The following is a 22,596-nucleotide window of genomic DNA, read 5'->3' on the forward strand; positions in this document are numbered from 1 at the left end:
GTGAGTTTTGGTGACCTCAGGTTAATTTACGATTATTTGCGAATGTTCTTCATTATTTTCCGCAGTTTAGTGTGGGTTAATATTGGGCAAAGTAAGGCAATCAATAAATCGGTTATGCCAAAGGTCACACAGTAAAGCACAACGACATGTTTTTCTATCTGTGATTGCCTAAAATTATAGGAGGTTAGACAGCGGTAAGCATTCCGGTGATAACTTCCAAGGAAATCAGTTTCTGTTTACAGAGTGATGGTGCACGGCGCGGAAGGTGCTTTGATGTATGCTTGCAATGCTCCCGAAATGTATTTTTTAACTTGCAGTATATTACTGTATTTCAAAACAGTGACCGGGACCTTTAAGCGTGGAATGCACTTTCTGAACTGGAAAGTATTAGAAAACAGAATACTGACTGGAAAACTCCGGTCTGTCGATATCTTTCGCCCTAGACGTGCGACATGTGCTCGTCGAACCCAGAAAAACGTTTCTAAGCAGAAGCGGAAACGTGCTTGACTGACAATCAGCCGGCAGAGACAGCACTTTTCTGCCGTCACAGCCGGCAACGGACACAAATGTATTCGCACAGTCGTTTAACCAGTAATTAATTAATTAAGTTTCGCGACTTGTTACTAAATACCAATTCGGCCAAAACACACAAATTTTCCAAGACACAACAGTCCGCAACGATTATTCACATTAACCGTATAATAATACTCTTGGTAAGCGGCACAAGGTTACCAATTTATTGTATTAATGAGGCTGGACTAAATATTAATAATATTTTTTATCGGATGTTTTACCTGCTTGTATATAAAATAAATAACATCTTTCCTTGGCCTCATTGCAAGTTTGACACAACAAAACCGGCGAAGATAATTACTCCAGGGACAGTCAACAGCGATAGACTGTATTAGTATTATTGTCATTATTTAGTTACTGTCAGCCGGTACCAGAAATAAAGTTTTGGTTGTGTACTGCAAATTAGCATTAGATGCAAACTTTTTACAGAAATATTCTGGGATGTACGTACAGATGTTCTGGGATGTCTGGGATGTCTGTATTCTGGGATGTCTGTACACATTCTGACAAGAACAATAAAGAAATGAAGAATATGATAAAAGAAGCAACAGAACACAAATATAAAATGTCATTAATACTAAATCGTGCAAGGAAGTCTCTCTACACCCAGCACTCGCATATTCTACTATTAAAGTCTGATAGTATTACAAATTTTTAAAATTATTTACTATGTATAACGAGATCCAGTCTGGTTGCGCGTAAGAAATACGGATGCCTGAAACTGCTTTGGATACAGCACATCGACCACCTGCAAAAAAAGTGCAATGCTTCGCTGCCATTGTAAAAACACGTGGTCTAATGTTAATCAGAAGAAAATAATTGATTTTAACATGTAAAGGATGACGTGTGCAAATCAAATGTACCTATTCTCTTGTTGTATGCCGGATCAAAACGTTGGAGCTATTGTATGCAATATGCAGTGCATACATAGCCTTGTTTACATATTACTCGTATATATGCGAAATACTGTAATCAAGGAAACTTGCAAAATTCCAAACAAATGGTCATTAGTTAACTGTAAAAGGGCCGATTGTTAAAAAATCAAGGACTATCTGTATTCTATAGCAGCGTTGGCTTTGCATATAGTTTGAACGAAGTACTCGTAGAAAAATTATTTAAGTTACTGATTCCACTGGCATCGGTGTTGAACGAAAAAGTTGCTGAATATTCTGCTGTCGTATTATCTTCCAGGTAAGAGATTCTAGAGCGCAGCGTGAACTGGTCCACCATGGTAAACGTTGATGTCAGCCAGTGTCCAGGCCGCGATTGTACTGATGTCACACCCAGGACAAAGGGAATCGTCACATTATAGCGTGGATCAATTCGTACGGTTTGCTGTTGATACCGGCTTCCGTCTCGGGTTTTGCTGAATATTATACTGGTTGGTCCATTGGCCACATCTTTCGGGACGTCTAGAACAGAGAATTTTGCGGGTTTTAGCACTTCAAGTCTTTAACCATCGAAAGTGGATGTAATTTGTCGTTTATGTTGTTGCCTCTATGATGGCTCTATCCAAATCCAGTTTCCTGTTTAAAGTTTAGTTGATACTGAGCAAGTTGTTAACTATGTGAGCCGCTGAAGCAACTAGCGAACTTTCATGAACGCCGTTTTATGATGTACAAAGTAAAATTAGTAAGCACTTACCCAAAACGCCGTAAATCAGTTCCTCAATAAGATGCCGAGTTTCCAAAACAAAATCGTACTGTCCAAGGAATGCATCCAGAGACCATGACGAATTTCCCTGTGGGCCTTGCGCCTCGCAAAGAGTTACTGGATGGAACGATATGAACAAAAGAACTTTTAAATTCTTCACATAAGATACACAACTATAAGAGTAACTGGTGGTTATAAGGATGGCCCCTGTTGCTTACCTGCATGTAGAGTGCACATAACCGGCACTAATATCCAGGTAGTTGGACAGCGCATTGTAGCAAATCTACAGACTACGATCGAAGCTCCCTTTGAAATTGCCTTCACGCCCGCTGTACAACGTATACCAACTATAGATATGTAAATTGTTTTATAAATAAGATAGACCAAATTGATAAATCTGATGCTAACCACTACGACCCCCAGTTTAATTATACATGTACTGATTGTACTCGTACTAGTGATACTCGTACCGGATCATAATTTTGTGTCCGTTAACATTAGTCCAAATGCGCATCGATCGTGGCGTAGTAATAAATCGCCAGTAGGTAGAAATTTTGTACGTAAGCCTAGTGGTCATTGACATTCCTATAACCATGAAATAGATCAAGACGTCGTTAGTTTTTTCCAGTAGAAACATTGCGCGATAATTGGACAAAATTTTTGATTTAGTGTGAAGTGTGCCAGTAATGTCGGCAAACTCGACCTTTTCTAATGCGTATGTACCATTAAAATGCGAATAACTGCCGCTTACAATCATAACTGCATCATCGTATGCATGACACAAGTGCTATTTCCATAAAATGTTTTCAGTTTGTACTTCGAAGTCTACGGTTTTTTAACAATTTTGCTTCGACAAAGAAGCAAGTGCAAAAATGCTTGCACTTCGTAATTTGTGTAAATAGTTTGTTTCGTTTTGCATCCAAATTAAAATCGGTAAAGAACAGACCTTGTGGGCCCGGCTCTGAACGTCCTAAATCCTAACCATAAGTACCTAAACATTTTCCTGTCTGCATCATTACAGCGTCTTTAAAAGCCAATCCAGTGTGCAAATAGTACTCTGTACGTTGTTGTGCATTCCACACACCAGCTCCTGTGCATTCTGGAAGCCTCTAGTAATGCACAATCCAACGTTTTTTGCCTAAAGAAATGTCTGTTAACCATAACGGGCCATTAGGATAGGAAATGCACAGGACGAGCATCTCAGTCAGTCAGACTGTCGAAGCGTAAAGGTCATGACACTAAACATTGATATAAAATCTGCCTTGTGTATAAGAAGAATTAGATATACAAATCGTACTGTTCTCGCCTCCGGTGTAATGGGTCAAAAATTTATGGTCCAAATAAATAGGTTAGCACTATCTTTATGTTTCAAAGCACAACTTCCGTGTTACGCATCGTCCTCCCAAAAATACACAGTTCGAACAAGCTTTTTACAATTGCCGGTATCCATTTTGTTGGATCGGACAACATATTCTGGAGAAAGGGGATCACAGATTCCAGATCGAATGCTGCGTCATCGTCCGCTTTTAAAAGAATAAAACAATGGACTGAGCTAAATTTACGTTAGCAATAAGCAGAAACGGCGGGAAATCTTTGTATCGTGCATACAGTTCCAGTGGTTTGTTAGCAAATATGGATCTTGTCACGTTTAGTTCCTTAACCTGTAAAACTGAAATTATGAATAATTAATTTAAATTTACATGATATTACATGTAACTTAAAGCGCCGGTACAAGTGCTCTCCATTTGTAAAACTGCAAAGGACACTTGAACCGCTTTTAGCCAAAGGGCTCATGCGGTATCGGTTAGAAACCATATATTTGTCTGTAAGGGCGATCGGCTGTTTGACGCCGAACTATACAAATACATACGTACCAGTGAAAGAAAACCATTAAAAGAAAACCATTAATTTATTGTCAACGGTCTTCCATTTTCCAGGTCGCAAAACGGTGCGGAATCTCTTACCTTAACGGGATATACCTGTCAGCAGCATGCCAGTACTATTACATTACGTATTGTAATAGTATTATAATATAATATGATATAATAGTATTTATATTTGTAGCTACTTTGAGAATTTGTTGTGCGCCTCGGTTGTGTTGAGGCTCATTAGAGAGCCTTAAATGGTTTAGGCATTTCTAGTACCAGTATCTTGGTTTTTTCTGTGCATTCCCAAAGTGCAGGACCCGCAGCCAGGGAACGCCGATTAGAGGCACCAAACAGTGAGAAACAGCTTCTGAACAAGGCATTTTTTGAAATTTTTGACTGCGGTACGGCATAGAAATTAATTTTCAGTTCCATAACGCAGATCCGCTCCACATTACCTTGGAATATGTACCCATATTACAGGTTCGTACTTGCCCCTAAAAACAGTAGAACATAACTACGAAAGAATAAATTTAAAAATAACAAACTCAGACAAATGTTCTGTAACGTTTACTGTGAAAAGAAGTCTTTGCACCAAAAGTGTGCGCATTTTGGTATTGTAAAAACACAAAATTAATCACGTATAACGAGATCCAGTCTGGTTACGAGTAAGAAATACAGATGCTTGAAACTGCTGGGGATACAGCACATCGACCACCTGCAAAGCAAAAAAAACATGTATTGCTTGTGTGACATTAGTCACATTACAGATGATTATCCGGTGTTACGTTCAACGCGTACGTACAACAAAATGAACAAAATTAATGTCATACATACAGCTGTATTGTATCTGTATGTATGCTGCCTTTCATACCATATGAAAATTGTTAATTACTCGCATCGCAGGCAAATCCTAAAAAAATCAATAAGAAAACCTGATGCTGTAACGACACAATACATACATTACTGATTCCACTGGCATCGGTGTTAAAGGTGAAGGTTGCCAGATACTCAACAGCAGTATTGTTTTGAAGGGAAGAAATTCTAGAACGCAGGGTGAACTGGTCCACCATGGTAAAAGTTGATTGCAGCCAGTGTCCAGGCTGAGACTGTGCGGATGTCACACCCAAAACAAAGGGAATCGTCACATTATAGCGTGGATCGATCCGCACGGTTTGCTGTTGATACCGGCTTCCGTCGCTGGTTTTGCTGAATATTATGCTGGTCGGCCCATTGGCCACATCCTTCGGAACACCTAACAAAGTTTTCGGATAATATATTTTTTATTAACGGCTAGAGATTTAATATCTAGCATACTTTAACAAAAACAAAAGTATGTCTGGCTCTTAAACATTTAAATTTACTGCATTCATTATTCTAAAAATAGTTGATGACTTTAAACAGCAAAGATCTTCAAATTCGCATTGTCACATTTGTCATCTTATTTACAGTGCTTATTTCGTTATCTAATGTACAGAGTATTATAAGTATACAGTTAGTACCGGAAATGCCATAAATCAGTTCCTCCATAAGATGTCGAGTCTCCAGAACGAAATCGTACTGTCCAAGGAGTGCATCCAGAGACCATGACGAATTTCCCTGTGGGCCTTGCGACTTGCAAAGAGTTGCTGGGTACCATGACATAAACAAAAATGCCTTTTAATTATCTATACTTGTAGGATACACAATAATAGCGCTGCTTATTTGTTAAAACTCTGCGTTGACTTTACCAGTGCTTAGTACAGATATAACCGCTGACAATATCCAGTTGGAAAGACGGTGCATTTTAGCAGATGTACAAATCTGTACTTCCTTTGGAAAACTGATTTCGTTTTATCTACAATCTTGTTCGTCTTCACATAGATAAAACAGGCAAATTAGTTACATTTTATAATGATGAATATTAAGAAGGACAGACAACATCTCAGTTTAATTACACAAGCCAGGACAGTATCAAAATCTGTGTCTGTTAGCTGTGATACAAATGCGCATCGATCGTGGCAGTTTAACAAATTGCCAGTAGGTAGAAATTTTATTAGTAAACACAGTGGTCATTGACATGTCTATACTTAATTGTGAGACAGAAGATGACGGTAAGTTTTGCAGTACGAAGTTGTATGAAAACCAGGCAAAATTTTGAATTAATATAAAAAAGGCGCGCCTACTAACAATGTCAGCAGGCCCCGAATATCGAGTTACTGTAATTCAGCTTATTCATGCAGTATTACGCTAACCTCACAATCAGTAATCTGCAAATAGCCGCCGAATACAGGTGCTGCTCTTACGTGCTGCTCCAATTAAACCATGACAGATTATAAAACATTCCAACAGTCAAGTTTCTAGCTCTAATTTTATGGCTTTGACATGTACGCAATATGAATAACTATTTCTCTTTTATATCACAGCAAAATCAGAATCGGCTAAAACTTTCCCGGTTCTGTTCTGAACATCCTTAATATAAAATTGTCGGGCTGTTTCGTTATGTCGACTTTGAAATGCCATCCAGTGTGGATTATCCATGTAGTACGTTGTTGGGTATTCAACCCACCAAGGATTGTACGGTCCTATTTGAAGACTCCAGTAATGCACTAGCCAACGCTTGTTGCTTAAAGGAACTTCTGGTGCCTTGTTAACCGCCATGATGGGGCGTTGGGATGGGAGTTGCACACGACGGACACCCTTAATTTTAGTAAAAACGTTTTCATATTACTGGCATATTGATAATAAAAAATGTTAAAATGTTACACAGCCCAAAGGCCAGGATAATCGTCATATATAAAAACCCTACCGTGACAGCAAAGGCGGACTTTGGCAATAAAATACATTACTTTGTTCTACGTGTTTCCCGAATTTTGATTCATACAGTCCGGTTATTTGCGCTGGTAATACCTTTATGTTTCGAGCCACAAATCCCGTGAAGTATGCATCATCCACCCAAAAATGCGGAGTTCGTAATGACATGTCGTACATTGGTTTAACTAGTACCTTGGGGACGAAATATGCATTTCCATAACAAAACGGCGGATAGACCTTTACGGGATATTCTTCATACTTAATGCACCACGTGTATGTTGTGCTTCTAGGAACCTGCTCGACGGATTCGACATGGTAACAATATAAGCTTTTTGCCGGCACCCATTTGTCTGGTTCGGACAAAATATCATTCAGAAAGGTTATCACAGTTTCCAAATCCAAAACTATATCATCGTCCGCTTTCAAAAGAAAATCATAACCGACGTTTTCGCAGTAGGTTGAAAAATATCGGTAGATGGAGGTTTGTTTAACCGTGAGGTTTCGATAATGGTCGATGTGACTGTTTTGCACAATATCGTGATATTTCTCGTTTTCGGCAAATATCTGCACCATATTAACCAAAGGCGTTTAATAAGAGTAACTGCGCAAAGTAAAGTCAGAATATTATCAGAAGCATTAATTACCTCGTCCTGCACAGTAGAATTTTCGGGAGATCCGAGGAAAAAAACCAAAGACGCGTTACACTTATGGAGGACTTCTCGATGCCCCCAAGTTTCTCTTATCTGCGTCACAGATTTAAATCACTGCATTCAAATATGGAAGACCAAACAACGGTCGGTTTTTGTTACTCACGCCTTGTCGATGCTGGGAATTATTCACCGCAGAGTGGACAGCAATGAACAGGAAAGGCGGGGCATTGTTGTACTTTGCACACAGCTCCGGTTGGTTAATGATGAACTTGGACTTGTCGGGATTAATATCATAATCTGAAGAAAACATATTATTGCCGTTAATATAGGTACGTAAACACGTGCCGGGGCAAGTATTATTCGTCCGTTCAAAAAAAGCAAGCCCTACTCGCATGAACCGCTCCCAGCTACAACATTACACGTTGTATTATGAGGTTCGGGGTCGACAATTTTTTGCTGTTAATACTGCTCAGTTTTACGTTGCAGAACGATATATCAATATGGAAATTTAACTCTCACAGTCACAATTACATAAGCTGTGGAAAATCGCTTGAATATAATCTTACTTTGAGCTTCTTTTAGCATAATACTTCTTTCTGCGAGCGATAGGTTATTTAGCAGTTCCTGTCCAGTGGAATCAATGCCACTTTCCGGGATATCTATATCGGTCACAGAGAACAGATCTTCGTAAGCAGGACCGTTGGGGTGCTCTGCCTTCAGCCCTTGCACAGCCAGGTTCATGCATTGTCGATAAGGCAAGGACGAATCAACTTCTGAAATTTGTAAAAAATTAGTCATTCTGTAAACCCTACACGGACGTTTATATGCAAACATAACTTATGTTGTTCCAAATTCCTGGTGTGGTAAATATTTACCGATTGCGTTATGCGGCATGGTATGCATCGTAAAGTTTTTGGCACTGCCGCCCAGTGTTTCATGGACAACGTCATAAACCAGTATAAAATAGCTGACATCTTTACAGGTGCGAAAAATCCAGGACTGCAACTCCGTTACGATATTTTTCGGGATTTCTCCCGGTTCGGCATCGGCGTTACTGCGTGTGGTAATAACGTGGGATAAATCTTCCTCTTTCAGCTGATAACGGACTGTATCGGCCGTGTAGACTAAAATAATTTTGCAGTGGCATTTGAGCGCTATGCTGTACCATTCTGCGCGAATCTCTTTTCGAAAGTTCACGGTCGTATTGACGGGATGTAAGAAGATAACTCCTTTCGGTTGGAAATCATCATCCACCACGCAAGATTCTGGAGCATGTTCCAGCCAGGGAAATTCCTTACCGAAAATAATGATTTTCTGGGTGTCTGAATTGTACGTGAAGATGAACGATACAATGTACGCGGATAAGAAGAATATAATGATAAGTAAAACAATCAAAGTTTTGATTTTTAAAGTCATAAGCTTGACAATTTCGGCCGGAAAACGGATTTGCAGGTCCAAGCTAAACAAATTCTACTCTAATCATTATTCGCATTAAATGTGAATTATATCGGCACCCATAAGTCCCATCACAGTGAATGCAAACGGCATATCATATTCAGTGTAAAGCCAAAAGGAAGTTAAAAGAATATTATCGTTTGTGATAGAGAGTAAAAACGCTGGCATTAAACTCTACAACATTTGTCGTAGCTGGAGTCTCGGTTTTGTCCCTGACGTAAGAACTTTATTACGTACAGAGCGCAAAACATGGCGCTACAAATTCCTGTCATATGTACGAGTAATTTGTAATGATCGTAAGCACAGCTTCGAGCCAGTGTATATATCCCGCGGTCGACAATAAACCTACACTTGTTCCATACAGCTCGAATTCGGACATGCATATACATACCGATATACATACATGCATATATACATGTATACCGATTTTTAGAATTTTTAAGTAAACAACCAGAATTGACTATGCAAATGTAGAATGACTGACCGCTTTTATTAATAGGCATTTGTGAACACACAGCTGCATATTAACGGCCAGGTTTAAATTCCCATGTTAACTGCTGGAGTAAAACACAGCAGATTTATGGGTTACCTGTACCGTGATGAATACTATCAAAACTATTACCAAACGGTAAAGACAAAGTATGTGGTGTTTGTCGCGCTTGGGTTTCGTCATTCGAGAAGTGTAGCTTTTAAAAATTACTTTGGTATAATAATAATAATTTAGTTAATTCTGCGCCATAAGTAACAATATACCGGATATTATTACTGGATTTTACGAAAAACGGAAATTGTGCGCATAAGGGATCCGACAGGAACAGGCAAGAATTGGCTAAACCAGCACCAACAATCAATGGTAATTAGCTGGGTTACAGCAAATTCAGCTAATAAATATCAAACAGTGAATCTGACAAATTAGTGCCAGTCCGCTTGTAAATGTCATTTAGGAATATTTTCTTGATACTGTCGTTATGACGACTCTGGAATGCCGTCCAGTATGTGTCAAAAACTGTTGCATCACCCCAGGTATGCACCATCCATTTTTTCCCTTCGATAATTTCTTCCGGTGTCATGACCTTTGGCAAAATGGGACGTTGATGAGGCAGCTGAATGCGATGTACTTCCTAAACCAAAGACTAATGTAGGGTATGTGAGTAATGTGACTGCTATTATAGTTGTAAAGAATTCTTCTACTCTGTGGACAACTTTTTAATTTTCCTCCTGCAGATTTCTGCCGCCTCCATATTAAGCTTAACTGCAAAGTTTTTATTGAACTTAACGAAAGTTTTAAGAGCGCGCAGCAAAAATAATAGTTTTCACCAAAACAGCTTCGGGCGTAAAGGAGCTGTGAAAAAGCCCAATAGCCACTGGTTTCATAGGCAGACAAAACTGTATCGTTTTACCAACAGAAATCGCCTGTTCGATAGTATTTTACCTTTATGTTTCTTGCAACAAATCCAGTGAAATAAGCATCATCAACCCAAAGCTGCGGTGTTCGCACTGCCATGTCGTACACTGGACGCACCAAATCTTTGGTAAACAAATATCCATTTCCATAACAGAACGGCGGATACGTTTCGCCGGGATATTCCTCGTACGTTATGTACCATTTAAAGCTTTTCTTCCTGGGAACCTTCTCTTGGGCTTCCAAATGGAAACAGTAAATACTTTTCGTTATATTCGGCATAGCAAAGGTTAAATTCTTCAAGAACGACAACGTTGTCTCCAGATCAATCACAACGTCATCGTCGGTTTTCATTAAAAACTGATATGGAATCTCATCACAGTAACTGGTGAAATACTGGAATATGCCAGTGTGTTTAAGCGTTAATTGCCGGTAATGGTCAGTATAGTTTTGTTGAATAACGTCGCGGTGGCGCGCGCTTTCCGCAACCACCTTGTAAACAGAAAGTTATTCAGAATAACTTTGTTAGTTTTTACGGTAACTTTGATACATACTTCCTGCTGGACGGTAGAATTGTCGGATAATCCGAGAAAAAACAACAACACTGCCCCCAATCTCTGGAGCAGCTCGGGATTACCCCAGGTTGATCTTATCTGCAATTACATATACCCCGTAATTAATGAATTAATGGCAATCTTAAAATACATTCATTTTAAAGAATATCACTATATGACTATATCTGTACTAGCAACTAATAAAGTTATAATTATTTTATCCGGTGATACATAACTGTAAGAATAATTTAACCCAATCTAGCAATAGTACCTCTTCCCGGAGATCGAAATGATGGATGGCTGAGTGCACGGCAATAAATGCGAAAGGTGGAGAATTTTTGAGGGAGTCCGTGCATAATTCGGCTTGATTGATTATGTACTGAAAATCGTTACTGTTTATTTGTTTTCCTGGAAAATAAACAAAATACGATAGCTAATGCGCTTAATAATCTTCAGCCTTAGACATTTACAATAGTTGCAATAAACACATAACCATTATTAAAATAAATAAACCATATTGTGGAGGTTATAATAATAATTTCTCTAGCTTCGTACTCCATATCTTGCATAATTCTTATTTTACTTAAAAAAATGCAACCTTGGTCTTCTTTAAGAAGAATGCTTCTCCGATCAGCAGGCAAGCTTTCTAGTAACATTGTCTGAGCTTCGGAATCCATTTCGATAATAGGTGCGTCCGTGTCCGTTATCGACAACAAATCGTAGTTGCCCAGATCGGAAATGCTTTCCTCTCGCGGAGTTGGTACCTTCGCCATGCACCAATTAAAATGCGCACCAATGAGATCGGGAGCAGTAACTGCAATAACAGTTTACAATACTGTACGTCAACATCGGTAAAAAATGTTCTGATTAATAAATTTTGTAAGTATCACTTTTGATTAACTAATAATTTTGTTAACAGTGTCTATATATTTTTTATGAGATGCTGCTAGAAAATTTGTCCAGTGAAGTGAGAATATCACTACATCTGTAAATGTGTGGGGTGAATTTGTACCTGTTCCTGGAAGGATACGGAAACTTGTGCCACCGTGTGCAAATTCACTCAAAGAATTCTCCGTAACGTTGTCAAGAAATCCAAAATATTTGGCAAGTTTGCATTTCTGTTTAATCCACTGTTGCATATCCCCAATATTTTGGGCTTCATTCGACGTGTTCAGAAATAAAGTGTTTTCCAGTTTGTCAGGTTCATTAGTTGGTTCAGAATCAAAAGCTATAAAAATAATTTTGTATTGACATTTGACTTCCACTTTACGCCACATAGTACGCAGCATATTCCGCAATTCTGTCGAAGTATTCGCAGGGTGAAGAAATATAACGCCTTCCGGTTCGTAAACGTTTTCCACCAGGCATGTTTTTGGTCTGCGCTGTGATTTTGGCAATGACAACAAACTGCGAAGTCCTTGTTCTTGTACACGATAAACCGGTGTGGGACGTTTCCGGGACAATTTGTTTATATGAACGGAGAGGAAAAACGAAGAAACAGTCAAGAGCACGGTAAACAGTATTCGTGTCCTGTATCCGAAGGAGGAATACATTGTGTGAAATACTTAGCAGTGTTAATCTTCATGGTACTTGTGAATACTCAGCTCTCCATGTGCTTAAAAGAAGATTTTGACACGCCGCAAGAACAGTGTAATAAGTTTTTTCTAGTACTTTCACACAGACTTGCATCTAACTTGACCGTCGCGAAATCTAGCCTCAGGGCATTAACAACGCCGCGCAGTATAAATGCTTCGGCACGTCGATTTTGCTCATTTTAGTTAAGCATATTGGGGTAGACTGTTGAAATGTTTGAAATTTTCAATCCGAAATTTCTTTTACTGTATTAAAAAATTTGTGTTACGACGGTAAAGTGTCTTTTGAAACTTTGACTAATGGCTGTTTTTGATTGGTCTGTGTTCAAGAAAGTCCACAATAACAGGCGCAACGGTTTCCGGGCGGTCCAAATGTACGTGATGGAGGCCGTCGACGACAATGTAGGCAAACTGAAAAACAGTCAAAAAGCGCACATAATTTCACTGCGCATGAATATTTAACTTAATATGACATATTTCAGTTGCTCAGCGCATGGACTTACATGCGAGCAATTTTTCTGGTACATGTCTTTGAATTCCTTCTCAACTTCGGGGGATTCGTAGTTTTGTGCACCTGCAGCTCTAAATGAAACGTTGGCTTCTTATCATTATTTTATATTACAAAGTTTACATTTCGTTTTACAGTAAATAAACCAGATTCTGTACAGGTATCGGAATAAAATCGTTTTACAGTAAATAAACCAGAATCTGTTTAGGTATCGGAATAAAATGTTACGCATAGCAAACTACTTAAAAGGAATTCAGGATAGACTGCACGGTACTAACTTGATAATCAGAAGATCGCATTTGAGCTCCTTCAAAACATTGCGATGCTGGTCCAAGTGCATCCGAAATAACGGAGGCTGCATTCATACAATACGAGAAATCAGAGCATGCAATGCTCAACTGTCTTTTCAGATCGTTGCACTGGTCTTACAAATGTTAATCTGCTGTCCCGGTTGATCAAATGTTCATCTAGAAAACGCGAACCGAAGGTTTGGAAGAGCGCAGAATTGCATTTCAAGCGCCAAATTACCTGCTGTCGTGCCGCTGTTCTGCCGCATTCCCCTTTCCAGGATTTTCGCTGCCGATTGCTCGTTCATGAACGCCTTGCTTTGGCCATGCCACCTATGAAATGCCGAGTTGAAGCGGTTGATGAATGTTTTCGCTTTGCAAAATAGAAAAATGGTTTCATAAAACTTACCATTGTTCCACTTGATTCTTGGACATGATTTCCGGCTTTTGTGGGGCAACCGTTTTCTGGTTATGGTCGGCCAGGGTCATGATGGCGTTGCGAAGGACTTTGTGCGTGGTCCCCGCCGGTTCTGATAACTGCTTGATGACATCCAGCGCCACCACAGCTTCCACTTCCTCCGGGAACAGAGCGCCATACTGTAAAAACAAGGAATAAAATGGTAATAAAAATAGCAGTCCCGCTTTGCGAGTAATCTTGCAGTATTATGTATGTTTAAAAAATCTCGACGGTACCATCAAAGCCACCCCGGCTCCCATGCTGTGCCCGATTAGGGTAAACTTTTGCCATTGCAAAACTGTAATTTGAACACGAATTAAACAAAGTAACACAAGCAACAGAAACTTTGATTGCTTTGCTTTTTGACCAACAACTGAAGTTTAAAATAAGATTACCGTTAACAACCTCGCGCAGGTCCACCAGCCAATCGGTGATGTGGTAGGCGGCACCTGGTCCGCGGGGCGAACTGTGGCCGTGTCCGGGCCAGTCGATGGCGACGATCCACCAGTTTTTCGGCAGCAGTGGTATCAGATTCACATACGAATTACTGTTGTCCTGCCATCCGTGCAGCAGCAAAACGCGTTTCACGGGTTCTACTCCGACCGGGCGACGTTGCTGGCCAAAGATTTCCCCGGCCTTGACACGGTACGCTGTTTGCTCCAGAACTTCCGTCATTTTATTTATGATCCTCTTTACCGAAAAACCAGCGATCGTAAACACTTTCACGACTAATCCGGTTGCTACTCTTTTCAGTGTCTTGCTCGAGTATCGCAGTGTCCGCATTTGATGCGATCTGATTTCTGTGCCTCCCGGCGCATTGCTACCGCTAAACCAATGACTTCGAAACCAGCGCAAACCGGAAACTATCAAATTTGCTTCAAATCTGGTTCCGACCCACGTGTACAAAGTCACCTTCTGAGTGCTAGTAATTTATAAAGCCTGCGCGCATTTTACATTCATAAACAGAGGAGAAATTTAAAGTGTTTTATACTGTCGGTTAATTATTCATGATATCCACATATATCGGTTTAGTTCAAATCGAAGCTATTCGAAATACGGATTCCGATTTTCTAAGGCACAAGATTTAATTGTGTTATCTTTTGCAATTTTTTTCAGCTAGACCATTTTGGGTAGAACCGCACGACGAATAAATTGTTTTAGCTCAAAAACGTAATTTTGCCATAAATCAAAAATTATGTTTGAAGTGGCCCCAGGCATACAAACGTTAGCGTCGTCGAGTCATCGAATGTTAGGGCATCGCTTACGGTCTTCAAAACGCCGTCGCCCATCATTTGGGAAAAACATGTTTTTCAGCCAAAAAATTCTCTCAGATGACTCACAAACAAGGTTACGGAAACCAGCTTGTTCGGTTAGAGAAATAGCGTCAGTACAACGGTCAGATCTGAATTTTCCAGTTACTGTTCAGACAATCTAGAATTCAGCAGCACGTTGCTGTATACGCTTTTGACAATGGATTCACCCGCATCCCATAACCAAAGGCAAAACGGCACCACCCAGTCGCACGCGCTTCTGCTATTCGGGTTTCTCCCATTAAACTGGGCGCTTTTTGCGGTCGTCGTGATCGGTTTCGCGACATACTACTACTATAGGCGGCCGAAAGGTATTCCACCCGGACCTAATGGTAAGAAGTATTTTGTTAAAAAAATGTCCAGCTGTTACTTACATCTGTTTTTCATGTGCTTTCACAGGGGTTCCAGTTCTTGGCTACACCCCTTTCCTTGGCCAGAAACCGGCAGAAAAGGTCCTGGAACTTAGCAAACAATACGGGAACGTCTTTAGCATCTACCTGGGAAGCCAGTTGACGGTGATTTTAAACGATTATGACGCAATCAAAACAGCTTATAACGATTACTCTGATATCTTCGTTGACCGCAAACCGGGATTTGCACACCGAGCCCTCAATGGTGCCTCCAATGGGCCGATCAACGGCGGGCCTGACCTTCGTGTGCGAGGTATCATATCATTCAAAATCTAGCACATAATTACTAAAGTTACTATTTTTTAAACTGTATTTGTAAGATGCGGCACTATAAAATAATTTTAACGCAGCTACAAACTGTAGTTTTTTACGAAAACAAAAAGAACCGAAAATGAGAATAATCAAATACAACAAAAAATTCGTTCTTTTCGTACGAGTATTTTATAAGTGGAACTTGTAAGCAGCGCACATTCATATCAGTGACGATGAAACTGAAATTTAATAAATTAAGTTACTGTAATTACATCAAGTTTAGTATTGAACAGTGAGTATGTACAATAGCTACTAAATTTTTTTATTGGGAATACACGATTTATTAACAGACTGCAAGGCAGCACCCTTTTCACGCGCTAAATTGACAGCGCAATATTTTAGCAAAGCAAAATGCGGGTGGAGAATATTTTCATAAATTTTTTCCCGTAACGGGAATTGTGCCCATCACGTTTTTAGCGTTTTTTTTGAACCTAAAACCTGAATAACTAATTAAAGACAATTTTTCGCAGGCTTGACGATGACCAATGGCGATCAGTGGCGCACCATGCGCCGTTTTGCTTTGACTACCTTGCGCAATTTGGGAATGGGGAAATCGCGTCTGCAGGAGCGAATCCTCGAAGAAATTGACTTTTTCTGCGAAACACTACGCAGCAAGAAGATGAAACCAGTAGAACCGGACAACCTGATGATTGCTTGCATAGCTAACATCATGTTCGCGGTGTGCTTCGATAAGCGCTTCGATCACAGCAATCCGCAGTTCAAGAGCATCGTGGACTTCCTGATCATCGCGCTGCCGACACTCAGTAACATTGGTGCGCTGCAGCTGTTCCCGTGGCTTAGACTCATCCCGGGAAAATTCCAAAAATTCTGGGCGACATTTCGCCGTGAGGTGACACAGCTGCGCAGTATATTTGCGGAGGAATTGGCCATTCATGAAAAGAAATACAAGGAGGAACATGGCGATGTCCGAGATTATGTGGATGCATTCTACGATCAGCAGCAAAAAGAAGGGGAGCAGGGCAGCACTCCAAATTATTTTGATGGTAATATAAATGCCAATCCTTGTCTTTAATTTGTTAATAAGTACGTATTGTGATCAGGAAATCACGCAATGAAATTATTGCAGATGATGAATTACTAGTGGAAATAAGTAATTTTTTCGGCGCCGGTGCGGAAACAACCGCCACAACGATTACATGGGCGTACTACTTTATTGTGCGTCATCCGGACGTGCAAAAGAAAATGCAGGAAGAAATCGACATGAAAGTTGGACGGGGACGTCATGTCACCACGGAAGATAAGGGTAAAGCAAAAAGAAAGTATTTAATTCGTAAATTCACAATTTAGTATTTACGAAGATTGAATATCACAAAATTACAATTTTTATGCGGACCAGCGTCTGTGATACCCCTTGTTCTACGACTTTTGTTGGTTTATAGCGAAGCTGACCTACGTCGAGGCGGTATGTTCGGAAGTGGCTCGCATGGGCAGCGTGGTGCCTCTGGGCATTGGACGCAGTACCACGGAAGATGTGCAGATGAACGGCTACACCATTCCCAAGGGGACCTACATCATGCCCAACCTGTGGTTTATTCATCATGACCCCAAACACTGGGGCCCAGATGCCAATGAGTTCAAACCGGAGCGATTTCTGGACAGCGAAGGTCGTGTCCTTAATCCTCCATCGTTCATGCCGTTTTCCATTGGTAGGTCGGCATTACTGTAGTTAATTACCTGTCACAAAATTAACGATTCTAGCAAGCAGTACAGTAAGCCTGTGTGGATAAAAATAATAAATAGTACTGTTAGTTAGTTGATCTCCTTTAGGATGTCAACAAGTTCGCAGGCAATTTTTACGGATAATAAATTCCTCGTGACTGCAAAACGACTTGGTTTAATCCCCTGATTATCGTTACCCAAATTCATCTGGAAATATATATATATATATATATATGACTAAGTTTACCGTACACACAAATGCATGATAATATTATCATGAAATTTTGATGAGTTTTAGAAACTCGCATAAAAGTGCTCGTGTGCAAACCGTAACCCACAGTGACTTTGTGATTGTTTTCACAGGAAAACGCCATTGCCCAGGAGAATCGTTAGCCAGGATGGAGGTCTTTCTGTTTGTGACCAATGTCTTGCAAAACTTTAATCTTCGTCTGGAAGAAGGCTACACATTGAAACCACCGGAAGACTACATCAACGGGCTCACAACACGGCCGCCAAGATTTGACGTCATTTTCGAACCACGGGACTGATCCCGCAATTATCTCTTGTTGGTCAAAGGTTTCTGAATGTCATAACCTACATAAGAGTACTTAAAATACATAAGACACGTGAGACTATAATTGCTGCATTTTCTTATACGGTGGTCCCTTAAAACTTAAATCTCCCCGTAAATATGCCGATTATGTATATGCGTATTCCCTTCTCATCTGCTTGTCGAAAAGTACCCGGAGTATATAGAAATGAATTGCGATGACAGTCTCCGTCAGTCGGTCGCAAGCTGCAAATTACAACAATATTCAGTACTCACTTCTAGTAAATTATGTCTTTCTTGACAGACTAACTACAGATAGTGACGATAAGTGCCTGCCTTCTATGTAGCTGGATGGTTTTGAAATTCAAGAAAAGGTGACGGTCGGCGGTTTTAGCACTGCACAAAGCGTGATTGATAGAAGTTCAAGACCAATCACTTTCATCGACTGTGTTTTTCCGGATACCTGCTCGTAAAATACTACAAACCAGACAACTAATATCGTTACACCGGCCGCACCTATTGTATAGATTTCTAAGTCGACTAACATTGGTCAGAGTGACGTATTCAGCGGCTGTGTTCGAACTTCGGTACCCGTAGAAGTACTATATGCTGCAACCTTTACAAGCCTATTATATCGTAATATCGGCATATCAATTTCCTACCAAGCGCAATGCAAGTCATGATAATAACAGCAACCAGAGTATTATATACTCTGCATATTCCCTGAAAAACGATTCAATAAAAAGACAATAATTACATATGTCCGATAGAATACAGCGGCTGGAAGAAACGCACTATGACCACACAATACATACTGTGTAGGGTAGATCGAGTTGAGCGTATCCATACAATATCCATTAAATTATATATCCATATCCATTAAATTACAACACCTGCAGTTTTACGGTTATAATGCGTGATGGATTTATATAATAATTTTTTAACTGCCACGCGCAATTTATACCGTACAACAGACAAAAACGTTTTACATTATGCCGTACGCGTTACGCGTACACTTCGGGCAAGGGTTATCGACTCTTCTGCATTCATATTCGTGCTTGGAGCACAAAATGTCAGCGTCTACTTCCAGATCCGCACGAGCCGAAGACAAGATGATGAAAAGCAGCGATGTATATTATGCACACCGGTCAAGAACGATCTTTATACGTACTGCTCCTACGCACCTTACTTTGTATGTGTTTTTAGCATCTGTGCAGTACCTTTTTTTTATTTAGAAAAAAACGGCGGGTGCCGTACTCTTAGATGTTTTTTTGGCTACCGTACTCTTGTTTTGTTGATGTTTGCCGCTTTACGTTTTTAATGGTATAACTGTTGATAGAGGATAAAGACAGGCATTGTCTGTGGTATCTGATGTAAATTTTCCGCACATTTTTTTGCATGTGGATTATCATCCTGAATTACAACCAAATGTGCTTTGTACAGTTGGTGAAATTTTCAAGGGAATGCAGGGAACTTTCTTGTATTTTATTACTTCCTGCGCGCTCGTGATTTGTCTTATTGTTATTCCGACATGGGGATATTATGACCATGTAAAATGTTACGGTGCGGTAAAACTACAGGACTAAAAAATTAATTAATGAATATACGCTATATATACACACGAAATTTTGTAAAACGACGACACGATTTTTTCGTACAGGCACTGGCGACTGCGTAATAGCGGCTGGAAACTTAGGCGGAGGACAGAATAATGACAGAGAAAAATGGATGATCGAGTGCGGAGATGGAGAAGGTAGCGGGTATTGACGACGATACAGTCGATACTTACAGCCAAACAAAAAATAAAAAGCAATTTATTTAAGCTAAAGCCAGAATGTTGTAAATTATAACATTTACCAGTCATTAATGTGTGCAATTACAGGAATGATCGGGATTTACGATTTTAACTACCAATTCCGAGGCCTATCTCGTAAGGCTAAACTGAGATATTCAGAATATCTATATATACAATACGTATAAGACAATCGGTCTCTACTCTATATTGCAACACTGACTTTTCTGATATTTCAACGATGCAGAAGTTTGGTGCTACTTTATGTTTCCCTTGAAACCTCCATCTCAGGGAATATATCCATACTACCCCTACTGTAACGTAAGGTAAAGTACATTCATTAAATTGAAATAAAAATTATTTGCGCACGGTTAGTGCTTCGACCTGATATCTCAACTACTCTAGGGAAGTGCACCGCTGTTGTCTAGCACTAACAATAATTTAAGACCGAAGCGAAGAAGATATTAAAATTCTGAATTTATCAATCGAAGATTTCAAAAACAAAAATGGGCTCACGTCATTAATAAACTAACTTGTCGATGTTAGCAATCATATCGAAATTTGGGCTTTCAGGAATCTTACTCTACGGGAATTTTATTGCTATGATCAATATTATCCGGGAGATACCTACAATACTTTTGTAACCGGTGAGTAAGCGAATAAGATTTACGATTCTGCACAGTGTCGCTACGAATTACTGTGCGAAGACTTAACACCGATACAAACAAAATCCAGTGCAGCCACTGATTCTCTTTTGTTTGCACGGTGTCCTGCTGTATATTAAAATTTTGGCACTGTGTATATATTAAAAAAGTTCTGTAAATTTTAATCTTTGTTGTAGGGCTGTTTGCGCTGGAGTCATACGATCCTGTTTATCCATCGCTGATGAAATGCTGTAAGAAAGCACCGCTAATTAAGTATTTTGTATTACAGAGTAGACTCTACATTATTGCACACTATTAACTATGAACAATAAAGGTGCTCCCCCTTATTAATTTTAAATTGAAATACTAATTGTACAGAGTCTGTCTCAACCAAGAAATATACTGTACCGGTCGATGCTGCATGTGCTATCAAATCAGTCTCCGACGTTCATAATTTAAAGGCCATTTTACTATCGCCTGGCGGTTAGAATAATTATTTTTTAAATATACGATACATAAAATTATTTTTGTGCACTATGCAGGGCATGCTGTTTTTGAACAATCACTTTGATTTATTGAAGGAAACAAACCTAACGATTTTGTGTTCGTAAGATTGGCTGAGCACTATTAGTTACAGTACCGTGACGCATCCGACCCATGAAAAGACTAATTCAAGCATTCAGAGGGCTAATTACCATGCCGTTTCTGATATCATAGAAATCTTACAAATTAAAGTAGCTTCGTGACCTTTCACTGTTTAGGCAAAACACCACCGCAGTATGCACTGGATTATAGTCGCTGTCAATGGAAGTATACACACGACAAGTAAGTTAATTAATTACTGTATACGGCTACTGCTGTTATGTTAAAGCTGATTCCTAAGCGTTTCTAGCACAGTACTACAAAACATTTATTGTTGCTTTCTAACCTACAACAACAACAAAAAAGATCATATCCTGCAATTATCATATCCTGCAACAAATATCATATCCTGCAATTAGTTAATTTTAAACAGAATTCAGGCCAACCCTAACTAGGCATGATCAAGATCAATGAAATTTATTGTAGATCAGTCACAAATGTTCCAAAATATGTTTGTTCACGCATTTTTTGCATTTACAGTACTTGACACTGAAGCATACAGAAATGTCAAATAGTAAAGAAATCTCTAGAACAAAAACACGATGACGCTATACGGATTTTAACAGATATGGCGAGCATTACGATGGTCAGTGGATTGTTAAATGCGATACGAATTTTGTTATGACAGGTAGGACGCACGTAAAACATGATGTCCTCAAACTTTAGCAAATTTTGTCGCTTACCATGAATTTCGAGTGTTTTTGCAGGCTTAGGTCAAGCTATGAATCCATGGGATAATTATTTCCACTGGGTCTGGATTCAGGTAAAGCTGACAGTAGTATAACAAACACATCATACAAGTCAAACCAGGTAATTATCCAGTTGTTTTTTTTGTATTTTCGCAAAATGACAGTTCACTTAAGTTGAAACAATAACACTTATTAATTAAGTGGAATGCGTTAAAAATTACTATTAAGCGTTGCAATGGTATAATAATTATTGCACTTTGTTTTAGTGCTGTCCGTATATCACGGTAGGAAATCACGGATAACATGCTCCGGCAGCGGAAAGCCTTAATACCAGAATTTCCAACGGTTTCCATACACCTCAAAACTGATCTCATACCTTGCACCATTTTTGTTGAAGTACATAAATTTGGCTCCTTTGATTTGGAGCTTGGCCCAATTAACGTATTTCTACTCATAATTGATTTGTTATTGTAATGTGCATTTGCGGCATGGACTATTTTTTGCATATTATGTTAAAGGATGCGTCGTCTGAAACAAGACACAGCTAACCAACCATGTGGTCCGTCGCGCAAGCAACATTGTACGAATACTGTACTTCAGAAATGTGTGTCCACTGTATTCATTATAATATTATGCTAAAAGCTAGCAGGTTTGTTTACTGACCATCTTGAGTATCAAAATATGTAAACCAATTGCATAAATCTTCTTATGTAGACAAAGCTAGAGGCACTGCGTGGGTACAACAGATGCTAACGTTAACATGAGACAAAAACATGAG

General features: G+C 39.5%; 6 protein-coding genes across 9 annotated transcripts; 2 read left to right on the forward strand and 4 right to left on the reverse strand.

The window, feature by feature from the left end:
• Positions 1–1,062: 1,062 nt before the first annotated feature.
• LOC129585349 (uncharacterized) lies at positions 1,063–2,739 on the reverse strand. 2 transcript variants are annotated; one of them, XM_055477987.1, is made up of 5 exons: positions 2,697–2,739; positions 2,445–2,516; positions 2,218–2,343; positions 1,674–1,985; positions 1,063–1,321 (listed from the first exon to the last, which is right to left on the reverse strand). In XM_055477987.1, the coding sequence occupies exons 2-5, from the start codon at positions 2,497–2,499 to the stop codon at positions 1,218–1,220; spliced, it is 597 nt and encodes a 198-aa protein (XP_055333962.1). In that variant the 5' UTR covers positions 2,500–2,516; positions 2,697–2,739; the 3' UTR covers positions 1,063–1,217. The 2 variants fall into 2 exon arrangements, with proteins under 2 accessions (XP_055333962.1, XP_055333963.1); XM_055477988.1 differs by lacking the exon at positions 2,697–2,739 and having other exon boundaries at positions 1,698–1,985; positions 2,445–2,609.
• A 1,687-nt stretch (positions 2,740–4,426) lies between these two features.
• LOC129585139 (uncharacterized) lies at positions 4,427–9,250 on the reverse strand. Of its 3 annotated transcripts, XM_055477718.1 has the most exons (10): positions 8,410–9,250; positions 8,101–8,307; positions 7,698–7,831; positions 7,529–7,627; positions 6,981–7,448; positions 5,822–6,770; positions 5,594–5,719; positions 5,054–5,346; positions 4,666–4,809; positions 4,427–4,588 (listed from the first exon to the last, which is right to left on the reverse strand). In XM_055477718.1, the coding sequence occupies exons 1-6, from the start codon at positions 8,948–8,950 to the stop codon at positions 6,486–6,488; spliced, it is 1,734 nt and encodes a 577-aa protein (XP_055333693.1). In that variant the 5' UTR covers positions 8,951–9,250; the 3' UTR covers positions 4,427–4,588; positions 4,666–4,809; positions 5,054–5,346; positions 5,594–5,719; positions 5,822–6,485. The 3 variants fall into 3 exon arrangements, with proteins under 3 accessions (XP_055333693.1, XP_055333692.1, XP_055333694.1); XM_055477717.1 differs by having other exon boundaries at positions 4,427–4,809; XM_055477719.1 differs by having other exon boundaries at positions 4,427–4,809; positions 4,966–5,346.
• Positions 9,251–9,576: 326 nt separating this feature from the next.
• On the reverse strand, positions 9,577–12,518 carry LOC129585140 (uncharacterized). Its single transcript, XM_055477721.1, has 6 exons — positions 11,958–12,518; positions 11,544–11,759; positions 11,217–11,353; positions 10,946–11,044; positions 10,422–10,883; positions 9,577–10,110 (listed from the first exon to the last, which is right to left on the reverse strand). The coding sequence occupies exons 1-6, from the start codon at positions 12,496–12,498 to the stop codon at positions 9,871–9,873; spliced, it is 1,695 nt and encodes a 564-aa protein (XP_055333696.1). The 5' UTR covers positions 12,499–12,518; the 3' UTR covers positions 9,577–9,870.
• Positions 12,519–12,589: 71 nt separating this feature from the next.
• LOC129585142 (serine hydrolase-like protein) lies at positions 12,590–14,554 on the reverse strand. The gene is made up of 8 exons (XM_055477723.1): positions 14,185–14,554; positions 14,026–14,087; positions 13,742–13,929; positions 13,574–13,665; positions 13,475–13,512; positions 13,324–13,400; positions 13,041–13,119; positions 12,590–12,948 (listed from the first exon to the last, which is right to left on the reverse strand). The coding sequence occupies exons 1-8, from the start codon at positions 14,462–14,464 to the stop codon at positions 12,835–12,837; spliced, it is 930 nt and encodes a 309-aa protein (XP_055333698.1). The 5' UTR covers positions 14,465–14,554; the 3' UTR covers positions 12,590–12,834.
• Positions 14,555–15,119: 565 nt separating this feature from the next.
• On the forward strand, positions 15,120–18,360 carry LOC129585141 (cytochrome P450 2C15-like). Its single transcript, XM_055477722.1, has 6 exons — positions 15,120–15,431; positions 15,499–15,762; positions 16,292–16,825; positions 16,909–17,085; positions 17,222–17,488; positions 17,865–18,360. Exons 1-6 carry the CDS (start codon positions 15,260–15,262, stop codon positions 18,047–18,049), a joined length of 1,599 nt encoding a protein of 532 aa, XP_055333697.1. The 5' UTR covers positions 15,120–15,259; the 3' UTR covers positions 18,050–18,360.
• Positions 18,361–19,210: 850 nt separating this feature from the next.
• On the forward strand, positions 19,211–22,420 carry LOC129585331 (uncharacterized). Its single transcript, XM_055477973.1, has 10 exons — positions 19,211–19,614; positions 19,712–19,804; positions 19,934–19,981; positions 20,091–20,169; positions 20,417–20,490; positions 20,685–20,738; positions 21,249–21,312; positions 21,696–21,757; positions 21,837–21,892; positions 22,085–22,420. The coding sequence occupies exons 1-10, from the start codon at positions 19,515–19,517 to the stop codon at positions 22,118–22,120; spliced, it is 666 nt and encodes a 221-aa protein (XP_055333948.1). The 5' UTR covers positions 19,211–19,514; the 3' UTR covers positions 22,121–22,420.
• The last annotated feature ends 176 nt before the right edge of the window (positions 22,421–22,596 follow it).

This window comes from Paramacrobiotus metropolitanus, unplaced genomic scaffold (assembly GCF_019649055.1).
Source record: "Paramacrobiotus metropolitanus isolate TYO unplaced genomic scaffold, Prichtersi_v1.0 Parri_scaffold0000016, whole genome shotgun sequence".
NCBI classification, from domain to species: Eukaryota; Metazoa; Tardigrada; class Eutardigrada; order Parachela; family Macrobiotidae; genus Paramacrobiotus; species Paramacrobiotus metropolitanus.